This window comes from Gorilla gorilla, chromosome 20, assembly GCF_029281585.2.
Source record: "Gorilla gorilla gorilla isolate KB3781 chromosome 20, NHGRI_mGorGor1-v2.1_pri, whole genome shotgun sequence".
NCBI classification, from domain to species: Eukaryota; Metazoa; Chordata; class Mammalia; order Primates; family Hominidae; genus Gorilla; species Gorilla gorilla.
Genome location: NC_073244.2, coordinates 27,151,285 through 27,170,585, shown reverse-complemented (window position 1 = coordinate 27,170,585; position 19,301 = coordinate 27,151,285). Strand labels below are relative to the sequence as shown.

General features: G+C 40.0%; 1 protein-coding gene and 1 pseudogene across 3 annotated transcripts in view; one reads left to right on the top strand and one right to left on the bottom strand.

Moving 5' to 3' along the window:
- Window positions 1–19,301, bottom strand: part of LOC115930172 (zinc finger protein 737-like) — a 206,499-nt pseudogene that overhangs the window by 30,268 nt on the left and 156,930 nt on the right.
- ZNF626 (zinc finger protein 626) overlaps window positions 563–19,301 on the top strand; it is a 38,834-nt gene continuing 20,095 nt past the window's right edge. The window contains exons 1-4 of one of the 3 annotated variants that reach the window (XM_063701160.1): window positions 607–760; window positions 1,518–1,777; window positions 15,778–15,904; window positions 16,407–16,502. In XM_063701160.1, coding sequence (XP_063557230.1) covers window positions 15,871–15,904; window positions 16,407–16,502 — 130 coding nt within the window. In that variant the 5' untranslated portion in view covers window positions 607–760; window positions 1,518–1,777; window positions 15,778–15,870. Of the gene's footprint in view, window positions 761–1,517; window positions 1,778–15,777; window positions 15,905–16,406; window positions 16,503–16,737; window positions 17,016–19,301 lie in introns of those variants that run through there. The other 2 variants (XM_031004018.3, XM_031004017.3) reach the window with 2 other exon arrangements.

Here is a 19,301-nt window from a genome sequence, read left to right as displayed (position 1 = left end):
CTTTGGCCTCCCAAAGTGTTTGGATTACAAGCGTGCACCAGCGGACTGGCCCTAAAGGATTTCTTTGTCTCCTGTAACAGTTTGAAATTACTTAAAGGTTGTTTCAAATTGAAAAAACAAAAAGAATGTAGATAAAAATAAAATACAAAAAGTTAAAAAATTACATTAGATTACAAAATATGTATGTAAATCTCGAGAGGTCAAAAATGACAAATTTGATTTTTTATAAGGTTTTATCAAAATTACCTTTAGTATTGATAATACATTATTGCCAAAGTTGATTTTCTCTTGAACAAAAATTTTATGTATTATTAATATGAGAGCAAAATACTTCTGTTCACCTTTTGAATACATTCAAAAAGAGAGAGAGTAAAGAAAAGATAGAATTCTCCCATGCTCTGGGGTGGGCCTGGCTCAGCTCAGGAAGGAAGCCCTGCCTGAAAAGGCTGCAGCTTAGGCTGTCACTCTTTCTTCACTCACCTCAGCGTCTGATCACATCTACTGTCACTCAGGGCCTCAGGGGGCGGGGCCTTAAGCATTATCCAATCAGGGATGGTGGGCTGAAAACCATCCAATCAGGAACGCAGCTGGAGCGAAGAGGACGGTTTCCGGGTTTGGTGCGGCCTTTGTCTCTCGCTGCAGTCAGAGCTGCAGGTCTGGTTCTTACTGCTCCTAAAGGCCCGGGCTCTGTGGCCCCGTGTCCTGCAGGTATTGGGAGATCCACAGCTAAGACACCGGCACCTCCTGGAAGCCAAAAATGGTGAGAGTGAGGGTCCGACATCCCGAGAGAGGAGAGGGACTGGTTGGAACCGGTGAAAAGTGGCTGTGGCGGGACTCAGGCCTCCCCGCAGTCAGCTCCACAGTCTGCTCCCCCAGTTCTCCTTGCTCAGCTCGGCCTCAGTCCTGTTCAGCCATAAAATGGCAGCTGCGCTGGCAGCCGGCCCCTGGGCGTCTTGTCTCTTCACTGCGCGGTGACTACCCTAGCCTGGAGCCCTCTCTGGGCAGCTCTGCACCCGCAGCGTGGCGTCTCTCCCAGATTATGCAGGGACCAGGGGAGGGTGGGCAGGGGAGAATCCTGACTCGGGGTGCGGGTTCATGAATGGGAAGAGCTTTGTTCCTTTGGGTTTACAGTTTCTCTTTTCTCCTATTAAAAATTTATGGGGCCGGACGCTGTGGCTCACGCCTGTAATCCCTACGTTTTGGGAGGCCGAGGCGGGCGGATCACTTGAGGTAAAGAGGTGTTAGGACAACTAAGTTCCTTTTAAATGACTCAACTTTCTGGTCATAAGTTGTAAAAGTTGTAAATCAACCCTACCTCTTCTTCTACCCGCTTTTCCTTTTCTCGCAAATCGCGCATTTACTTTATTTGGAAAAAGTTTGGGTCTAAGCTTACCGGGATCAGCTTAGATTGTGCGGTCTGATCCCAGCCAATAGGGGATGGAAACAAAAACAGGAACTGCATTAGGGTTCAAAACCCCTTCCTGGCTGGGCGCGGTGGCTCAAGCCTGTAATCCCAGCACTTCGGAGGCCGAGCCGGGTGGATCACGTGGTAGGGAGTTCTAGACCAGCCTGGCCAACGTGGCGAAACCCGTCTCTACTAAAAATACGAAAACTATCGGCGTGTTGGCACGTGCCTGTAGTACCAGCCACTTGGGAGGCTGAGGCACGAGAATTGCTTGAACCCGGGAGGCGGAAGTTGCAGTGAGCTGAGATCCAATCATCGCGCTCCAGCCTGCGTGACAAAGCGAGACTCCGGCTCAAAAAAAAGAAAAAAAAAGTAAGCATCTTAAAAATTCCTTTATGTAAACACTGTGAGTAATTTCACTGGATTTTCTAACACTTACTTTCAAAAACCAAGTGAATAACTCTGATGTGGACATTAAAGCTTGAACCTAGTGACTCCAAGCTAAGGCTAATATTAAGCCTGCAACAGGGTATTTTTTTTTTTTTTTAGACACAGTGTCGCTTTTGGTGCCCAGGCTGGAATGTAATGGCGTGATCTCGGCTTACTGGGTTCAAGCGATTCTCCTACCTCAGCCCCACCAGTAGGTGGGATTACAGGCATGCACCATCACGCCCGGCTAATTTTGGTGTTTAGTAGAGACGGGTTTTCTCCATGTTTGTCAGGCTGGTCTTGAACTCTCTGCCTCAGGCCCGCTTCGGCCTCCCAAAGTGCTGGCATTATCGGTGTGAGCCACCGCACCCGGCCGACAGGAGGTTATTAAAGGCCCTGTTAGTTTTTTCTGGGGAGTCTCCCTTGCGGATATCTCAAGACTGCTCACCCCAGCCATGGAAGGAGTCTTCATTCTGAAAGAAGCTACAAAGCCTTGGAAAGCTGGGGCCCCACAGGCAGATGCAGTTAAGATTAAGATGAAAGGAAACTGGGAGGGTCTTACTGGTAATGAAGTTGTTATGGTTTTGAGGCACTTTTTACGCTTTCTAAAATAAGAATGTTAGATTTATGTAAAAAAAAAAATGAATTCCTAAAAAGTATTGCAACAGGAAGAAGTACCAGCTAACTAAAAAATCTTCATGGGTTGCAAAAATGTAGGCAGAAAAGGGCTTTTCTCCTACATTGGAGATGGCTTATCTCCATCCCTCACTAGCCTGAGGGATGGAGATAAACTTAAGTAAAGTTTGATTAAGAAATATTTTAGGCTGAGCGCCATGGCTCAGGCATGTAATCCCAGCAGTTTGGGAGGCCTAGGCAGGCGGATCACCGCAGGTCAGGAGTTTGAGACCAGCCTGGTCAACATGGTGATAACCCTCTGTCTACTAAAAATACAAAAATTAGCTGGTAGTTGTGGTGGCCACCTGTAATGCCAGCTACTTGGGAGGCTGAGGCAGGAGAATTGCTTGAACCATGGAGAAGACAGAGGTTGCAGTGAGCTGAGATGGTGCCAAGGCACTCCAGCCTGGGTGGCCGAGCGAGACTCCATCTCAAAACAAAAAAATTATTTTGACCACTGAAGACAAATTCAGCTGAATTTCTTAATGAGAAAAAAGAGAAAATGTACAGTGTGTGTGTCTGGCTGTGTGATAGGGAAGAAAAGAGAGCACCATCTAAGTCATAATGAGAAAGGCATTTCTTTCCATATACTGTTCCTGGAGCACACAAAAGGTGGAGAATTTTATTAATCACAATATTTTCCAGGATTATCTATGTGTTTCCCCATCTCTTTTCTTTGTTCTATGCATTTCTTCCATTTGGCTTTTCCTGGGCTGCATCTTATATATGAAACCGGTAAACATAACTACAGTGTTTTGCTGAGTTCTGTAAGTAGCTCTACCAAATTGAACTTCAGGGAGGTTTTTGGGAGTCCTCAGTTTTCAAACAGTAGCTCAGAAGCATAGATGGGCCTATGGGGTTTTTGATTGGCCTCTGCAGTGAGGACAATGTTGTGGGACCCAGCCCTGGATCAGGGTCTGTGCTGACTCTAGGTGGTGTCAGAATTCAATTATTAGGCAATGAGTTGGTGTTGGAGAATTGTTTGATATTCAGCAAACTCTATAGATTTGGTGCCAGAAAAAAGATATCACTGGGGCCAGACCTGGAAGAAAGCTCTGGGTATTTGAAAATGGGAGGCTCTGCTCTCCTGTACACAGGCTGTCACACTGCCTGTTGTCCTGTGATTTAAGGTCTTCTTCCAGGGTGACAGAAGACTGAAAACTTAGAGGAAAGAGTTCTGATGACAGACCCTGTTTTCTTGCAGCTGCCACCACAGGATTCCCACCCACTCCTAAACACACACAGTAGACATTGACATGTCCTCACTCCTCCCAGGACTGGGCACCACCCTCAGGAACTTCACCATGGCATTTTTGATCCTAGTGTTTCTTGCCAAGAACCCAAAAGTCTCTACAGGTCTCCTGGCATATCCCCACCCCTAGATACAGAATCTGCCGCACCAACCTGTTTTTTCCACCAACCTAAGGTTCTGGACCTCCCGGTTATAATCTCATCCGTCTGCATGCAAACAAAGATAAATCAGAAAACAGCCCCACCTGGGCCACTATCTGTAATGAAAATCAGTCCATTCACCTACATTGCACTCTCTCCCACGCAGGGATTTTTGTTTTCTTTTTTTAGCTTTGATTTTTGGTTGGGTGTACACATGTGGGTTTGTTATACAGCTAAAATTATGTCATGGGGGTTCGAAGTGCAGATTATTTTGTCACTGAGGTACTAAGCATACCATCAAACAGGTATGTTTTCTGATCCTCTTACTGCTCCCACCCTCCCCCCTCAACTAGGCCTCAGTGTCTGTTCTGTTTGTGTTCACGTGTTCTTATTACTTAGCTCTTACTTATAAATAATAACATGCATTTGGTTTTCTGTTTCTGCATTAATTTTCTTTTTTTTGTTTTTTGTTTTGTTTTGTTTTTTTGAGATGGATTTTTGTTCTTGTTGCCCAGGCTGGAGTGCAATTGTGCCACCTCGGCTCACCGCCACCTTCGCCTCCTGGATTCAAGCAATTCTCCTGCCTCAGCCTCCTATGTAGCTGGGATTAGAGTCGCATGCCACCACACCTAGCTAATTTTGTATTTTTAGTAGAGAGGGGTTTCTCCATGTTGGTCAGGCTGGTCTTAAACTCCTGAACTCAGGTGATTATCCCACCTCGGCCTCCCAAAGTGCTGGGATTACAGGCGTGAGCCACCATGCCTGGACTCTGCATTAGTTTTCTAAGAATAATTGTCTCCAGCTTCATCAGTGTTATTGCAAAGGACATGGTCATTTTTTTTTAATGGCCACAGAGTATTCCATGATGTTTATGTACCATATTTTGTTTTTACTAAATCTTTTATTTTATTTTATTTTTGGAGATAGGCTTATTGCCCAGGCTAGAGTGCCATAGCATGATATTGGTGTACTTTAGCTTCCATCTTTCAGGCTCAAGCAGTTCTCTCCTACCTCATCCTCCCAAGTAGCTGGGACTACACGTATGCATTACCATGCCTGGCCAATTTTTCATTTTGTATTTTCTGTGGAGACAGGATTTTGCCATGTTGACCAGGCTGGTCTCAAACTTCTAAGCTCAGGCAATCCACCTGCCTCGGCCTCCCAAAATGCTGGGATTACAGACATGAGCCACCGCATCTGACCATACCATATTTTCTTTATCTTGTCTACCAGTGATAGGCATTCAGGGCCTGTCCACGTCTTTGCTATTGTGAATAGTGCTGCAATGAACATGCATGTGAATATGTCTTTATAATATAATAATTTATATTTCTTTGGCTATATACCCAATTATGAGATTCCTGGGTCAAACTGATAATTCTGTTTTTAGTTCTGTGAGGAATCACCACACTGCTTTTTACCGTTGTTGAACTAATTTACACTCCCACCAGAAGAGTATAAGCGTTCCCTTTTCTCTGCAACCTTGCCAGCATCTGTTATTTTTTGACTTATGAAAAACAGCCATTCTGATGGGTGTGAGGTGGTATCTCATTGTGGTTTTTCTTTTAATTTCTCTAATGACTAGCGATGACCTTTTTTTTTTTAATAATGCTTGTTAGCCACATGTATGTCTTCTTTTGACAAGCATCTGTTCATGTTATTTGCCTACTTTTTAATGAGATGTTTGCCTTTTTCTTGTAAACTTGTTTAAATTCTTAATAAATTCTGTATGTTAGACCTTTGTCATCGACAACGTTTGCAAATATTTTCTTTTATTCTGTAGGTTGTTTGTTTGTGCTATTTATAGTTTCCTTTGCTGTGAAGAAGCTCTTTAGTTTAAATAGGTCCAATTTGTCAATTTTTGCTTTTGTTGCAATTGCTTTTGGTAGCTTCATCATGAAGTCTTTGCCAGTGTCTATATCTAGAATGTTATTCTCTATGTTATCTTGCAGAGTTTCTTATAATTTTAAGTTTTTCATTTAAGTCTTTAATTTATCTTGAGTTGATTTTTGTATATGGTGTAATGAAGGGGTCCAGTTTCAGTCTTCTACATAGTGCTAGGTAGTTATTCCTGCACCATTTATTAAAGAGAGAATTCTTCCCATATTCCTCTTGTCAGCTTTGTCAAAAATCTGATGAGTGTAGGAGGGTGACATTATTTCTGGGCTCTCTATTCTGTTGTGTTTGTCTTGTGCACTTACGGATTTCATATATCTTTCTCTCTCCTGGTTTTTCCCCCATAAACATTATTTCAAGTGCATAGAGTGTGCTAATTTCAGATGTCCAAGAGTTCAAACTCTTTAAAAAGTTCCAAAAAAAATTTTGCTATTCCCTCTTCTTTTTTTTTTTTTTTTTGAGGCAAAGTCTCACTCTGCCACCCAGGCTGGAGTGCAGTGGGGCGATCTCGGCTCACTGCAACCTCTGCCTCCTGGGTTCACGCCAATCTCCTGCCTCAGCCTCCCAAGTAGCTGGGACTACAGGCGCCCGCCACCATGACCAGCTAATTTTTTTGTTCTTTTTTTTGTATTTTTAATAGAGACGGGGTTTCACGATGTTAGCCAGGATAGTCTTGATCTCCTGACCTTGTGATCCACCTGCCTTGGCTTCCCAAAGTGTTGGGATTGCAGGCATGAGCCACCGTGCCTGGCCGCTATTCCCTCTTTTCTTAAGGGATTTAGAATATATGTAGATATTTTTCTCTGCTTGTTTGAAATATATGTAAATCATGTCAACAGCTAAATAAAAGTTTTGTCATTTTTTCTGACTCCAGATTATTTTAAGTACTTAAGATGTATTGCTTTGTTTTTGGTTCTGAAAAGTTTATGTTTTTGATTTTTATTCCTTTAAGGTAGACACAGATTTGTTTAGATACAAGCTCATTTTAAGAGCACACAGAAGCTTAGCACAAAGATAGGAGTAAAGGTAGCAATACAGAATAATAAAGACTAAATGATACTCAGTTTCTTTGACAGAAACCTGGTAATCCAAGGTAACTATCCAATATTTGCAGGCTGAAGTACTTATACTGCGAAAGCAAGAACAGTTCAGGGTATAAACTGAACAGTTGAGTCTGTAGTTGTACCTTGCTTTCTGTTTATTATTTCAGAGCAATTAGCAGTTATCTTTGTAGATAATCTGCATTCATATAAATTAAACCATATTTTCATTTTTTTTTTTTTTTGAGACAGTCTCACTCTGTTGCCGAGGCTGGAGTGCAGTTGTGTGATCTCTGCTCACTACAACTGCTGCCTCCCAGGTTGAAGTGATTCTCCTACCTCAGTACCCTGAGTAGCTGGGTTTACAGGCATGCATCACCATGCCTGGCTGAATTTTTGTATTTATAGTAGAGATGGGGTATTACCATGTTTGCCAGCTTGAACTTGAACTGCTGACCTCAGGTGATCCACCCACCACAGCCTCCCAAAGTGCTGGGATTATAGGCGTGAGCCATAAACAGTATTTTCTAAAATAGTATGAATACAAAGCCACAATATTTACTTTGAATTAATCACTTAAATGGTTATTTTAATACTGTTATTTATGCTTTTGAAATATAAAATGTTTTAACTGAAGTATGGATTTTTTTTTTTTTTTTTTTTTCCGGAGTCTCACTCTGTCGTCGGGGCTGGAGTGTCACCATCTCGGCTCACTGCAAGCTCCGCCTCCCGGGTTCATGCCATTCTCCTGCCTCAGCCTCCCGAGTAGCTGGGACTACAGGCGCCTGCCACCACGCCCGGCTAATTTTTTTGTATTTTTAGTAGAGACGGGGTTTCACCGTGTTAGCCAGGATGGTCTCGATCTCCTGACCTCATGATCCACCCACCTCGGCCTCCCAAAGTGCTGGGATTACAGTGTGAGCCACCGCGCCTGGCCTCTGTTGCCCAAGCTGGAGTGCAGTGGTGCGATCTTGGCTCACTGCAACCTCCGCCTCCGAGGTTCAAGCAATTCTCCTGCCTCAGCCTCCCAAGTAGCTGGTAGTACAGTTGTGAGCCACCAGGTCCAGCTAATTTTTTCATATGGTTTTTGTAGAGACAGCGTTTCACTATATTGGCCAGGCTGGTTTTGAACTCCTGACCTCGTGATTCACCTGCCTCGGCCTCCCAAAGTGCTGGGATTACAGGCTTGAGCCACTGCGCCCAGCCTAACTGATGTATGGTTTTAATTTTTTTAATGCTACATACATTATGATTAGTTCATTAAAATTGTTCATACTTAGATATTTATATCTAATATCCAAAGAATATTTACAACCAAATTGTTACAGTTAGTAGATATTAGACATGTTTGTTACTTTATTCATTCAGGATAATTATGAGTAAACACAATTTTAGTATCTTTTATTTCACTAAATTTGTATGCTGCTGTTACAGGACAAATAAAGACAGGTGATGTGGCCACCCAAAAACTACAGTAGCTCTTCAATTAGCTATGTTGCAAGTTCCAATATATTCCAGTGTATGAACACAGTCAGATTCTATTTTTTCATCAAAATGTGTTGTTGGAAGTTGTAAGATGTATTTCAATATAGACCCCCATTCAATGGCTAGGAGAGGAGAGAACAGCAGAGATGGAAATGAAACTTTATAAAATTCTTCTGAAAATATGTCCCTGTTCTTTTCCTTTCTTTTTTTCTTTTTTTTTTTTTTTTTCTGCTGGGAGGGCAGGGGACAGAGTTTCACTCTCTCCCCCAGGCTGGAGTGCAGTGGTGCTATCTGGGCTCACTGCAACCTCTGCTTCCCAGGTTCAAGCGATTCTCCTGCTAAACTACCACCTGTTATAAAGAGGTGAAAAGTTTATTTGTCATTGAATATAAGTAATTAGCATACACAGATGGCCTCTTCAATCTCCAGGTGAATTTAGGATGAACTATGTATGACATGGTGCTGGAAATTCTTCTACTTGTGAACTAATTATGGTGACCATCTTTCTATCTTTGCAGTCTCTTAAGCAGATTGACTATGATGCATGTCACATTCAAGTTTAATTGTGTAATAAAACCATTTTCTTTCTGTTCTATTATTGTGGAGTTTCTCTGGGGCTGGAGAAAATTTTTCTTTTAATTATTGTTTCCAAACAGTCTAGAATTACCAGACATGATATAAACACATAAGGGCCAACCAGAATTTACTCGAGGGGACATTCCCTCTCAGGCTTCCAGTCAATTCACACTTGTGCAGAAAAGTGCATGCCATACCCTAAATGTGCAGGCAGAATTGTGTTTCTGCCTATTTGTTATCTACAGTCCTCTACAGTCACTTCTAGAGAGTCTAGATCAGATTTCTATAAATTTCACAGGGCAGCAATCAATCATTTTACCTCTTTCAGTGACTCTTTTATCTTCAAACCTGAAACTGATTCAGAGGCCATGGGGCCAACAAACCCAAGTAGAGTAGCGTGTGTATTGAGTAGACATGTAGACAAGAAAATCTCCATTTCTTTCTTCCTTCTCTTGCTAAAAAGCTCACAAATGTGCAGGTAACATGCGTGCTACTCCAGCCACTCAAGCCCTAAATCTGCAGCTCCATATTTTGAATCCAGGTCTTGAGATTTGGGAATTAAAAAACTTTTATCTGAAAAATGCAAGTCCTTTTAGTTATCAAACTCAGAGACGTTAAAATAAAAGTGCAATTATGTCTTTCTCCTCCCTTTGAATTCTGTATTCATCTTTTGAAACTGTTCACTATTGCCACATGTAGCTATAAATTAAACTATAATAATGCTACATTGGACACTATATCCCATACCCTAAACTATAATGATATGTATCTAATCAATAATCAATGTTATTTTTGTAAATAAATAGAAATTCCTGACAAACAACTTTGCCCACTCTCTGTGTTTCTCTTATTGTCTTTACAAATCTTCTTGTAAATGCTGCTACTCAAAGTGTAGATTCCAGGCAACTTTAATCTTTGCTCGCAGGTTATATATAATCTGTAAACTTTACCCAAATAAACTGTCTACTTATATTCATGTTGTGTCAGCTTTTTTTTTTTTTTTCATGTAGACTTATCATTTAGAATGTGCTAGAGCAGCCTCTATGGGGGGGATCTCTCCTTCGTTTGTACTCCACTTGCTGTAACACCAAAGGATGCAGAGCCAGGTGGATCCTACCTAGAATCTGCAGATAACATCTGGCCTCTGCCTGGGATTTACAAAAAAGGACCGGACTTTGGATAGAGAATGTACAGAAAACTAAGAAAAGGCATTTTCTGCATTGTGAGATGTCAACCTAGACAGCTTACAGCTCCCATTTGGGAGTGTGGCTCTGTGAGATTTTTCACATCTTGTTCATTGACCTGCTACAGTGATGTGAGAACCTCCAGAAGGAAATAGAATCTGATGACAGAATATGTATAAGTGTAAAAAAAAGCATCTTAAGAGTGAGAGAACAAGGCCACAAAGTATCCAGAGTTATGACCACAACTATATTTACCTGTAAAATGTGATACTGGAGTAGAGTATTTGTGTTCTTTCTCTTACACAAGAGCTAGCAAATCAGGACAGGTGATCCAGGTTCTGGAGCTCCACCAAGGCAGTTCTATTTCCTATTTAGAATCAGCCTGAGTCTCTCTAGCCTGGCTTATCATTGGGCCACCAGCCCCAGGTCACTGGGAATTCTCTCACAATCATCTAGTGGTCTTTGAGGGATTTGAGGATGTCCAGAGCAGAATTGTGTCAGGCTGACAAGAGTGGTTAATTCTGCTTCTTTCTCAGCGTAAGAGAAATGAATCATCCTGTTTGTTCATCCCCTCATACAAGGTGTCTTAGGTTGGTACCCAGATGAGAGTTTCTCCAGTTTCCTGGTACTGGGATGATAAACAAGGAGGAGATCTGGAGACCCAAACAGATAAACTAGTAGCTTCCATTTCATATGACCGTTAAAATAAAACATGAAGCAGCCATGGTTCCTACAATCCAGAAACTTAGTCTAGACTAGCAACTAGATAAATACTTGAATTATGCATCATATGGTTGGTATAACAAATAGATATGTCCAAAATATTGGGCATTATTTGCCACTTTATATTGTTGTGACTTCTGATGTCTATACTTGAAAGGATATTTATGAACAGAAGAATTGTTGTTATAATTTCTTTTTTTTTTTTTTTGATATGGAATCTCCCTCTGTCACCCAGGCTGGAGTTCAGTGGCACAATCTCGACTCACCACAAACTCTGACATTTGGGTTCAAGTGATTCTCCTGCCTCAGCCTCCCAAGTAGCTGGGATTACAGGTGCCTGCCACCACACCCAGCTAATTTTTGTAATTTTAGTAGAGACGGGGTTTCAAAATCTTGGTTAGTCTGGTCTTGAACTCCTGACCTCGTGATCCACCTACCTCAGCTTCCCAAAGTGTTGAGATTACAGGCATGAGCCACCAGGCCCAGCCGTATTTCTATTTCTTTCATCCTGTTAAGTGTACATATTTGTTTCCTAATAAACTTACCCTAGAAAACCTTAAGGGATTTGTTTAAATTGCATATTAGCATATAATATAAAGTTGACAGGGCAGTGGCTAGAAAAGATTAAAATTACACAGACTCTGGGATTTAAGTTTATTTTAGGTTAGTTTAGAAAAAACAAAACTGGAAATACCCCAGTGACATAGAGAACAGAATTCTACATAGGGTCCACTTCCTGACCCAGTTCTGTTGAGATTGACCCTTTTTGGAGGCTTTATTTACATCTGACCCTACCCTGGAGTCTTGTCTCACAGGTAGAAGAGGTCAGAGTTTTGGCTGGTGAATCCTGTTGTCTTTCTAGAGCTGGTGCTTACAATTTCCTGAAATCCAAAAGTAGATAAATGGGAAAAATAAATTATGTGTTATAGGGTCTTAGTTTTTAAATTTTATATTAAAACCAGTGTTTGCAGAGACATTCTATTTAGGGACTTGTTTTCCATTCCTGCATATCCAGTAATTGCTCCACAAGTCACAAAAATGTAAATATAAACAATAAAATTTTCTCTGAACTACATTAAACTCTTGCTTTCCATATTTCTTTCATCTGTCTATATTTAGTTTTAATTTTTTACGGGTTTTTTTTTTAACAAATTTGATGGCAGAGAAACAGAAGAAGCAATAAAAATGCTGGGCCCTTTACCTAAATCCTGAAAATTATTATACACTTAGTACCGGCTCCCAGGGTGTTATGAGAATTAAATCACGTAATATGTTATGCCCAGCACAGTGCTCTGTATCATACTCTTGAGCACATACTACCTGCTTAATAAACATTGCATTAGTACATGTGTACATGTTGTTTTTTAAATCCAGACTTCTTCAGACATTGCTGCCTTCTGTTTTTTCTGTAAACTTTAAAGAACCAGCAAAGGATATAAAACTTTTGGATGGAGATGGGTTGTCCTTATTTGTACAAGAAGTATTTGGTTGTGACAAGAGTGCTAAGTGTAAGAGACCTTGTACTGTACCTGCTTTCTCTAACTAATGCTAATGCGCCAAGGGGCGGGGGAGCAACATCAGCATTGAAAGGGAACTTGTTTAAAACACCCATTCATGGACCCTTTTCAAACCTCCAGAGTCACATTACATAAATTGGGGCCAAAATTACCAAGTGATTTATAAGCTCATTAAAGTTTGAGAGAAAATGCTTAGCTCCGTGGTTATCAACCCAGGCTTCTCATTAGAATCACATGGCCAATTTGCAGAAATTCCTTGTGTCCTCCACACAGCTTCTGTTTATTGTTCTGGGTGGAAGCATCCATGGAGTCCCTTATGTGACTCTAAGGTGAGACCAGAACCAAGTATGAGGGGTTCAAAATACATTCATGAGAGTTAAGTTCCACCTTTGCCCTAAAGGGTGGTCACAGGGCCTGTTCTGTTTGCGTTTGGTAGGGACAGGTCAGTGTGGCGCTTATTTCCATTACTGTAGCAGAAATGGCTGGTGTCCATGGCAGGGGAGAGTATCTGAGGACAGCAAAGAGAAATTTATATTTTTATCTTCATGGAGCAGCTCATTGTTCATGAATGTCTTCTGTTGTAAAGGACAGAAATGGGTGGACTTTTTCTGTCTTTGTTTTTCTGCCAGTTGATGTTATGCTAGCAGGTAAACATGTGGTACTGACACCTTTAAAGACATAGTCTCAAGATAACAGGTGTAACTTGTCTAGAGAATCTCATCTGAGAAGGAATCCAGAGAAGGAGGAGAAAGAAAAAAAAGTGGCTTTTCTTCAGGTAAACATGTGTCAGATGAAGAGCTATGTCCACTCTGCCTCCTAGACTGCCATGCGTTTAATACTCACAAACCTTTACTTCTCTACTTGTGTTTTTCGTCCCTAATGAGTTTGGCTTAATTACTTCTTTAAATTCTTATGGTAGTCAAGAGTCTGAAAAATATTTCTTTCCTATATTTCAGAGCCTTCTCCTTATTCTCTGCATCATAGCTTCTTATATGCCATGCAGAATTCTCAGCAAGAATTTATGATCTGCAATATTAAAAATGTTCCCTTTGTGGCTGTTGAACATGGAAAGATGTGGATACTTAAGATTTCTATTGGGGAAAACTGTGGTCCTTAGTAAAGATGGAGAACATGTAATGTTGAGGCTCCAGTTGTGTGTTCCATTAGCTCTATGCAGAAGAGGATTAAGAAAATGCTGATTTAGGCCAGGTGCCGTGGCTCACGCCTATAATCCCAGCACTTTGGGAGGCTGAGGCAGGTGGATCATGCAGGAGATCGAGACCATCCTGGTCAACATGGTGAAACTCTGTCTCTACTAAAATACAAAAAATTAGCTGGGCATGGTGGCAGGCACCTGTAGTCCCAGCTACTTGGTAGGCTGACGCAGGAGAATGGCGTGAACCCGGGAGGGGGAGCTTGCAGGGAGCCGAGATTGCACCACTGCACTCTAGCCTGGGCAACAGAGCCAGACTCCATCTCAGGAAAAAAAAAAAAAAAGAAAATGCTTATTTAAATGGGATGGCATTTATTACCCAGAAAGTTCTGAAAAAAATTATTAGGAGATACCTCCTCTTTAGGATGCTAAATGAAGCCTACTTAAAATTACTACTAAAAGTTACTGAACATAGAGTTGTCTGTATTTTAAAGTTTGTATACAACTGATGATTCTTTTTTTTTTTTTTTGACACAGAGTCTGGCTTTGTCACCGAGGCTAGAGTGCAGTGGCATGATCTCGGCTTACCGCAACCTTCGCCTCCCAGGTTCAAGCAATTCTGCCTTAGCATGCTGAGTAGCCAGGATTACAGGTGCTTGCCACAACACCCAGCTAATTTTTGTATTTTTAATAGAGACGGGGTTATACCATGTTAGTCATGCTGGTCTCGGACTCCTGACCTTGTGATCCTCCCGCCGCAGCCTCCCAAATTGCTATCACAGGCATGAGCCACCATGCCTGGCCTAAAACTGATGTTTATGGTTATATTCAGACTATAATTTACTTTTTTTGGGAGGAATATTTCAACAGTGATGCTGTGTTCTTCTGTGTGCATTAGCACATCATAAAAATTTGTCCTAGGCTGGGCGCGGTGGCTCACACCTGTAATCCCAGCACTTTGGGAGGCCGAGATGGGTGGATCACGAGGTCAGGAGATCGAGACCATCCGGCTAACACGGTGAAACCCTGTGTCTACTAAAAATACAAAAAAATTAGCCAGGCATGGTGGCGGGTGCCTGTAGTCCCAGCTACTCAGGAGGCTGAGGCAGGAGAATGGCGTGAACCTGGGAGGTGGAGCTTGCAGTGAGCCGAGACTGCGCCACTGCACTCCAGCCTGGGCGACAGAGCAAGACTCCGTCTCAAAAAAAAAAAAAAAACCATTGTCCTAGTGCAGTTAACAGTTAATGCATTAACCATTAATTAATTGGTTAAAGATCTCTGGGACATATTTTTTTCACTATAGAGTTAATTATTTTTCCTCTTTATTATTAAGTATCTTTATGCAGCTGATGTGCATAAACCATCACATTTAATCTGGCAACTGTCCTTATTTTTTTTTCTACACATGTTTCTTTGGTAAGTGAGGGCTATTATGTTTGTTTACAGGCTAGAAAAAGTGGGAAAAACACAGGCTCTTCCACTTACTAAATGTTTGACAAAATATACTTCTTGGGCCAAAGACATTGGCATTACTGGTGAGCTTGTTAGAAATTCACCAAATTGGCCAGGCGTGGTGTCTCCACCTGTAATCCCAACACTTTAGGAGGCCAAAGTGGGCAGATCACCTGAGGTAGGGAGTTCAAGACCAGCCTGACCAACATAAACAACATCTCTACTAAAACTACAAAAAAAATTACTGGGTGTGGTGATGCATGTCTGTAATCCCAGCTACTCAGGAGGCAGAGGCAGGAGAATTGCTTGAACCCGGGAGGCGGAGGTAGCGGTGAGCTGAGATGTCACCATTTCACTCCAGCTTGGGCAACAAGAGCGAAACTCCATCTCTAAATAAATAGATAAATAAATAAATCAGACTTTATTCCAGATCTTCTGGGGGGAGAAAAAACCTGCATAACAATGTCTTCAGCTTATTGTACATATTAAAACTTTAGAGATGCCTTCTAACTCAACATGTCTTTTCCATCTGAAAAATATTCACAACTCATTCTGTATAATGTAACTATAGCACTGAAAAATTTACATGTTCCTGTTCTTGCCCTTAATTTTATACTTTATTATCTAGAAACATACATGAATTGATGTTGTGGATCTTATGCTGCTCTTTCTTCTCAGAGTTAGAGAATACATTAGAGAATATTTCTGTTTTGAAATCATTTTATTGGATAATTTTAGTCAGTCCTATATGTCAGAACCAGTTCTCTTTACTCTCTTATTTCACCTTAAGTCAAGTTAAAAATTCTGCCCATGGCCACTTGGTAAAAATGTGTGTGTGTGTGTTTTGCAGGGACCATTGCAATTTAGAGATGTGGCCATAGAATTCTCTCTGGAGGAGTGGCATTGCCTGGACACTGCACAGCGGAATTTATATAGGGATGTGATGTTAGAGAACTACAGAAACCTGATCTTCCTTGGTGAGGATAACTTGAGTACATAATAATATACCCTAAAGATTTTATTTATTTATTTTTTGTAGAATGTTTTTTAGTAATTTATTCTTTGCATAAAAGAGTTTCAGATCCCCATTTTCCAGAAAATCTTCAGAATTTGTTCATTTAGAAAAGAATTTCTTCAACATGTTTTATCTTAATCCAAACTTTCCACATTCCTGAGTTGAGCTGTATTTTTCACTCTAAATTAGTGGTAATTCCAGAAATTTAGTGGCATAAAATATTGTTGCTCCACCTGAAAATCTAATTGCCACCCCCAATTTTTGATTCAGTAGTACCAGGTAGTAAAATTAAGAAACCTACAAATTGAAAGTATTTTCTACTTATTTAGAAATTTCTGTTACAACTTAGTATTTTTGTATTAATTTACTAGAATATTTTATCACATCCTCTGTGCTGAGCACATTACTAGCTTGTAATTGGAGAATATAAGCAAGATTTATGTTATTTATTTTTAATAAAACAGGTATTACTGTTTCTAAGCCAGACCTGATCACCTGTCTGGAGCAAGGAAAAAAACCTTTGACTATGAAGAGAAATGAGATGATGGCCAAACCCTCAGGTAGGTGTGAGTGAAAATGAATACAACAGATGACACAGATAAGGGGTCGCGAGGTCAAAGAGAAAGCCAGTCCTTAAAGTGTGATTTGAGGAGCTGTGTTCCAAAGGAAATAGTTCTTGGGCAGCTATTTTTGTTTGTTTGTTTGTTTGTTTGGTTTCTTTTTAAATTTTGCTTACAAAGGGGCATCTTCTGTCTTATGCTTTTAAATTCTCTAAGGATTTTCCTTTTCTTTCAGTGAGCTTCCTTCAAGTTCACAGTGAGAGCCAAAGTCCTCTTCATGACATATAAGAGACTGCACAATCTGGCTGCTTTTCCATAATTTTTGGGACGCACAAATGTCTGCATGATTTTGAGAAACTAAAATTACTCTCAAAGTTCTCTTTTTGCATCAGATCTGAAATGTCTGAGAGTAATAGTTTCTGTTGAATTTTTTTTTGTTCATTTTTCTGCACAGTCCATTCTGTTTTTATTACTATCTAGTCTTGAAATATATAGTTTGAAATTATGACATCCTTCCGCTTTGTTATTTTTCCTCATGATTGCTTTGGCTATTCAAAGTTTATTTTAGTTTCATGTAAATTTTTGAATTGTATTTTCCATTATTGTGAAAATAGTACCACTGCAATTTTAATAGGAAGTTTATTGAATCTATAGATTACTTTGGATAATATGGCACTTCGATAATATTCATTTTTTCAATTCATAGACAAAATATTTTAAAATTTATTTGTATCTTTTCTAATTTTTCCTTTTTTTATTGTAAAGATTTTTTACCTCCTTGGTTAATATTTTCCTCAGAAATTTATTATTTAAGTTATAGTCAATAAAATTTTCTTCCTCTATTTTGTCAGATAGTTTAAGTGTATGAAACCATAGATATACTTGTATGTTAATTTTATATTTTGCTAATTTACTGAGTGTATTTATTAGTTTAGAGAGGTTTTAATGTACTGTTTATGGTTTTTTAAATATAAGATTACTTATTTTTTAATTTCAATGGATTTATTTATTTCTTTGACTAATTCTTCTGCCCATACTTCCAGTGCTACGTTAAAATAGAAGCATTGAAAATGGGCACAGTATAGTTTTGTATTGGTGTTTGAATTTGATGGAGCAGACACCTCTTCAAGTTTTCATAAACTGATTTTAGATTGTAAAGATTTTCTTTTATTGGGCCCTTAGGGTGATGAGATGCCCTCTGAATTTGTAGTGAAGAGGGGTTGTAGCTTGGTCACAAGGCTGCTGGGTCTCCACTAGGGTTCACCTTCAGTTGGCTTGTTACAGGGGCTTGGGTAGTTGTAATTTCCATTTTATTTTTGGACAGACTGCATATCCTTCAGGACTTTGCTCTGTAGGGCAGACACTAGGGCATGTTTTTGCAGTCAGGTCTGCATATGCCGGGCCTTAAATCAGGATGTGGATGAGTGTGGTTTTCAGTGAGTACCAGAGAGCATTTCCTCAGGTAACTGTGTGGGTTTCTATATAGGCAGAACTGACCATAAACTGTGGCTCGTGTAACTGAAACTGAGTCAGTGAACTGTTTCAGGGACCATGGTAAAGGCCAAGGTCTGCAGGCCTGCCTACATGGCTGTAAATAGATGCCTTCCTCCAGGTCTCTGGAATAGCAGGACCTCTGCCAGACTCTGGCTTGGGAGGAGTTTGTGGTGGCTATAGAGTAAGTTCAGAATTCTCAGTGGGACCAAGTTGGGTGAACCCTATCCTGGTCTGTAGCCAAGAACAGGGGTCCTGTAATTTCCCACCTGAATGAGGGCCTGCCTTCTGAATAGAACACATCTCGAACTTAAGCTTTAATAGGGTTTCACAACTACATCCCTGGATCTCAAATCTCTCTTAGAGGCACTTATTTTGGAGATGACGTCTTGCTACATAACCAAGGCTGGTCTCAAAATCCTGGCCTGAAGCATTTCTCTCCAACAGTAATGTACCATGTAGCTGTCATTACAGGTGTGAACCATAATGCCTGGTTGTCTCATAAAGTCATTTTTGGTCAGGGATGGCTGACTTTTTTTGCTATAAGGGGATATGAAAATAGAGCACTTTTATTATTTTCCTCTTACTGATGTCACTCTCCTTATACGTTTTTTCTTTCTATATTCTATTTCAAATTTGTAATTTTAGATTCAGTTATTTAGGACAATATGCTAGAATTTGCATGGTATGCTGAAAGTAAATAGATAATTAGTAAGCACTCCATATTTATGAAAATAGTTACTAAATAGTTATAGTTACTAAATATAAATATAAATAGTTACTAGTTATAAGTAGTTATAAAATTATGGAATTGTCATCTACTTTCTTCACCCTGTATATAAATAATAACAGAGTTTATTTCCTAATATTTGTTTTACATATCAGAGGGTCTAACCCTATTCTGCAAAATATATATATATTTTTTCTGTGTTTAACAATGTAAGGCTATTCTTTGCTTCTAAAGTTAGAATACAGCAGTTTTATTTTGTGTAAGAATAGCATATATTTAAAACATAAAAAGAAACTCCAGTTTCTTTTAAATGCTAATTTATTAAAAGTTTCTTATTAGAATCTATTTATAATTATACTGCATATTCTCAAAATTTTACTGCTACACCGTGCATGCCAATGATTCAAAATACCTGTATATGATGAGTACATAATACTAGTTAAAGATTGCAGTTACTTCAACAATTTTTTTTTTTTTTTTTTTTGAGAAGGAGTTACCCTCTCTCATCCAGACTGGAGTGCAGTGGTGCGATCTTGGCTCACTGCAACCTTCACCTTCCGGATTCAAGCAGTTCTCAT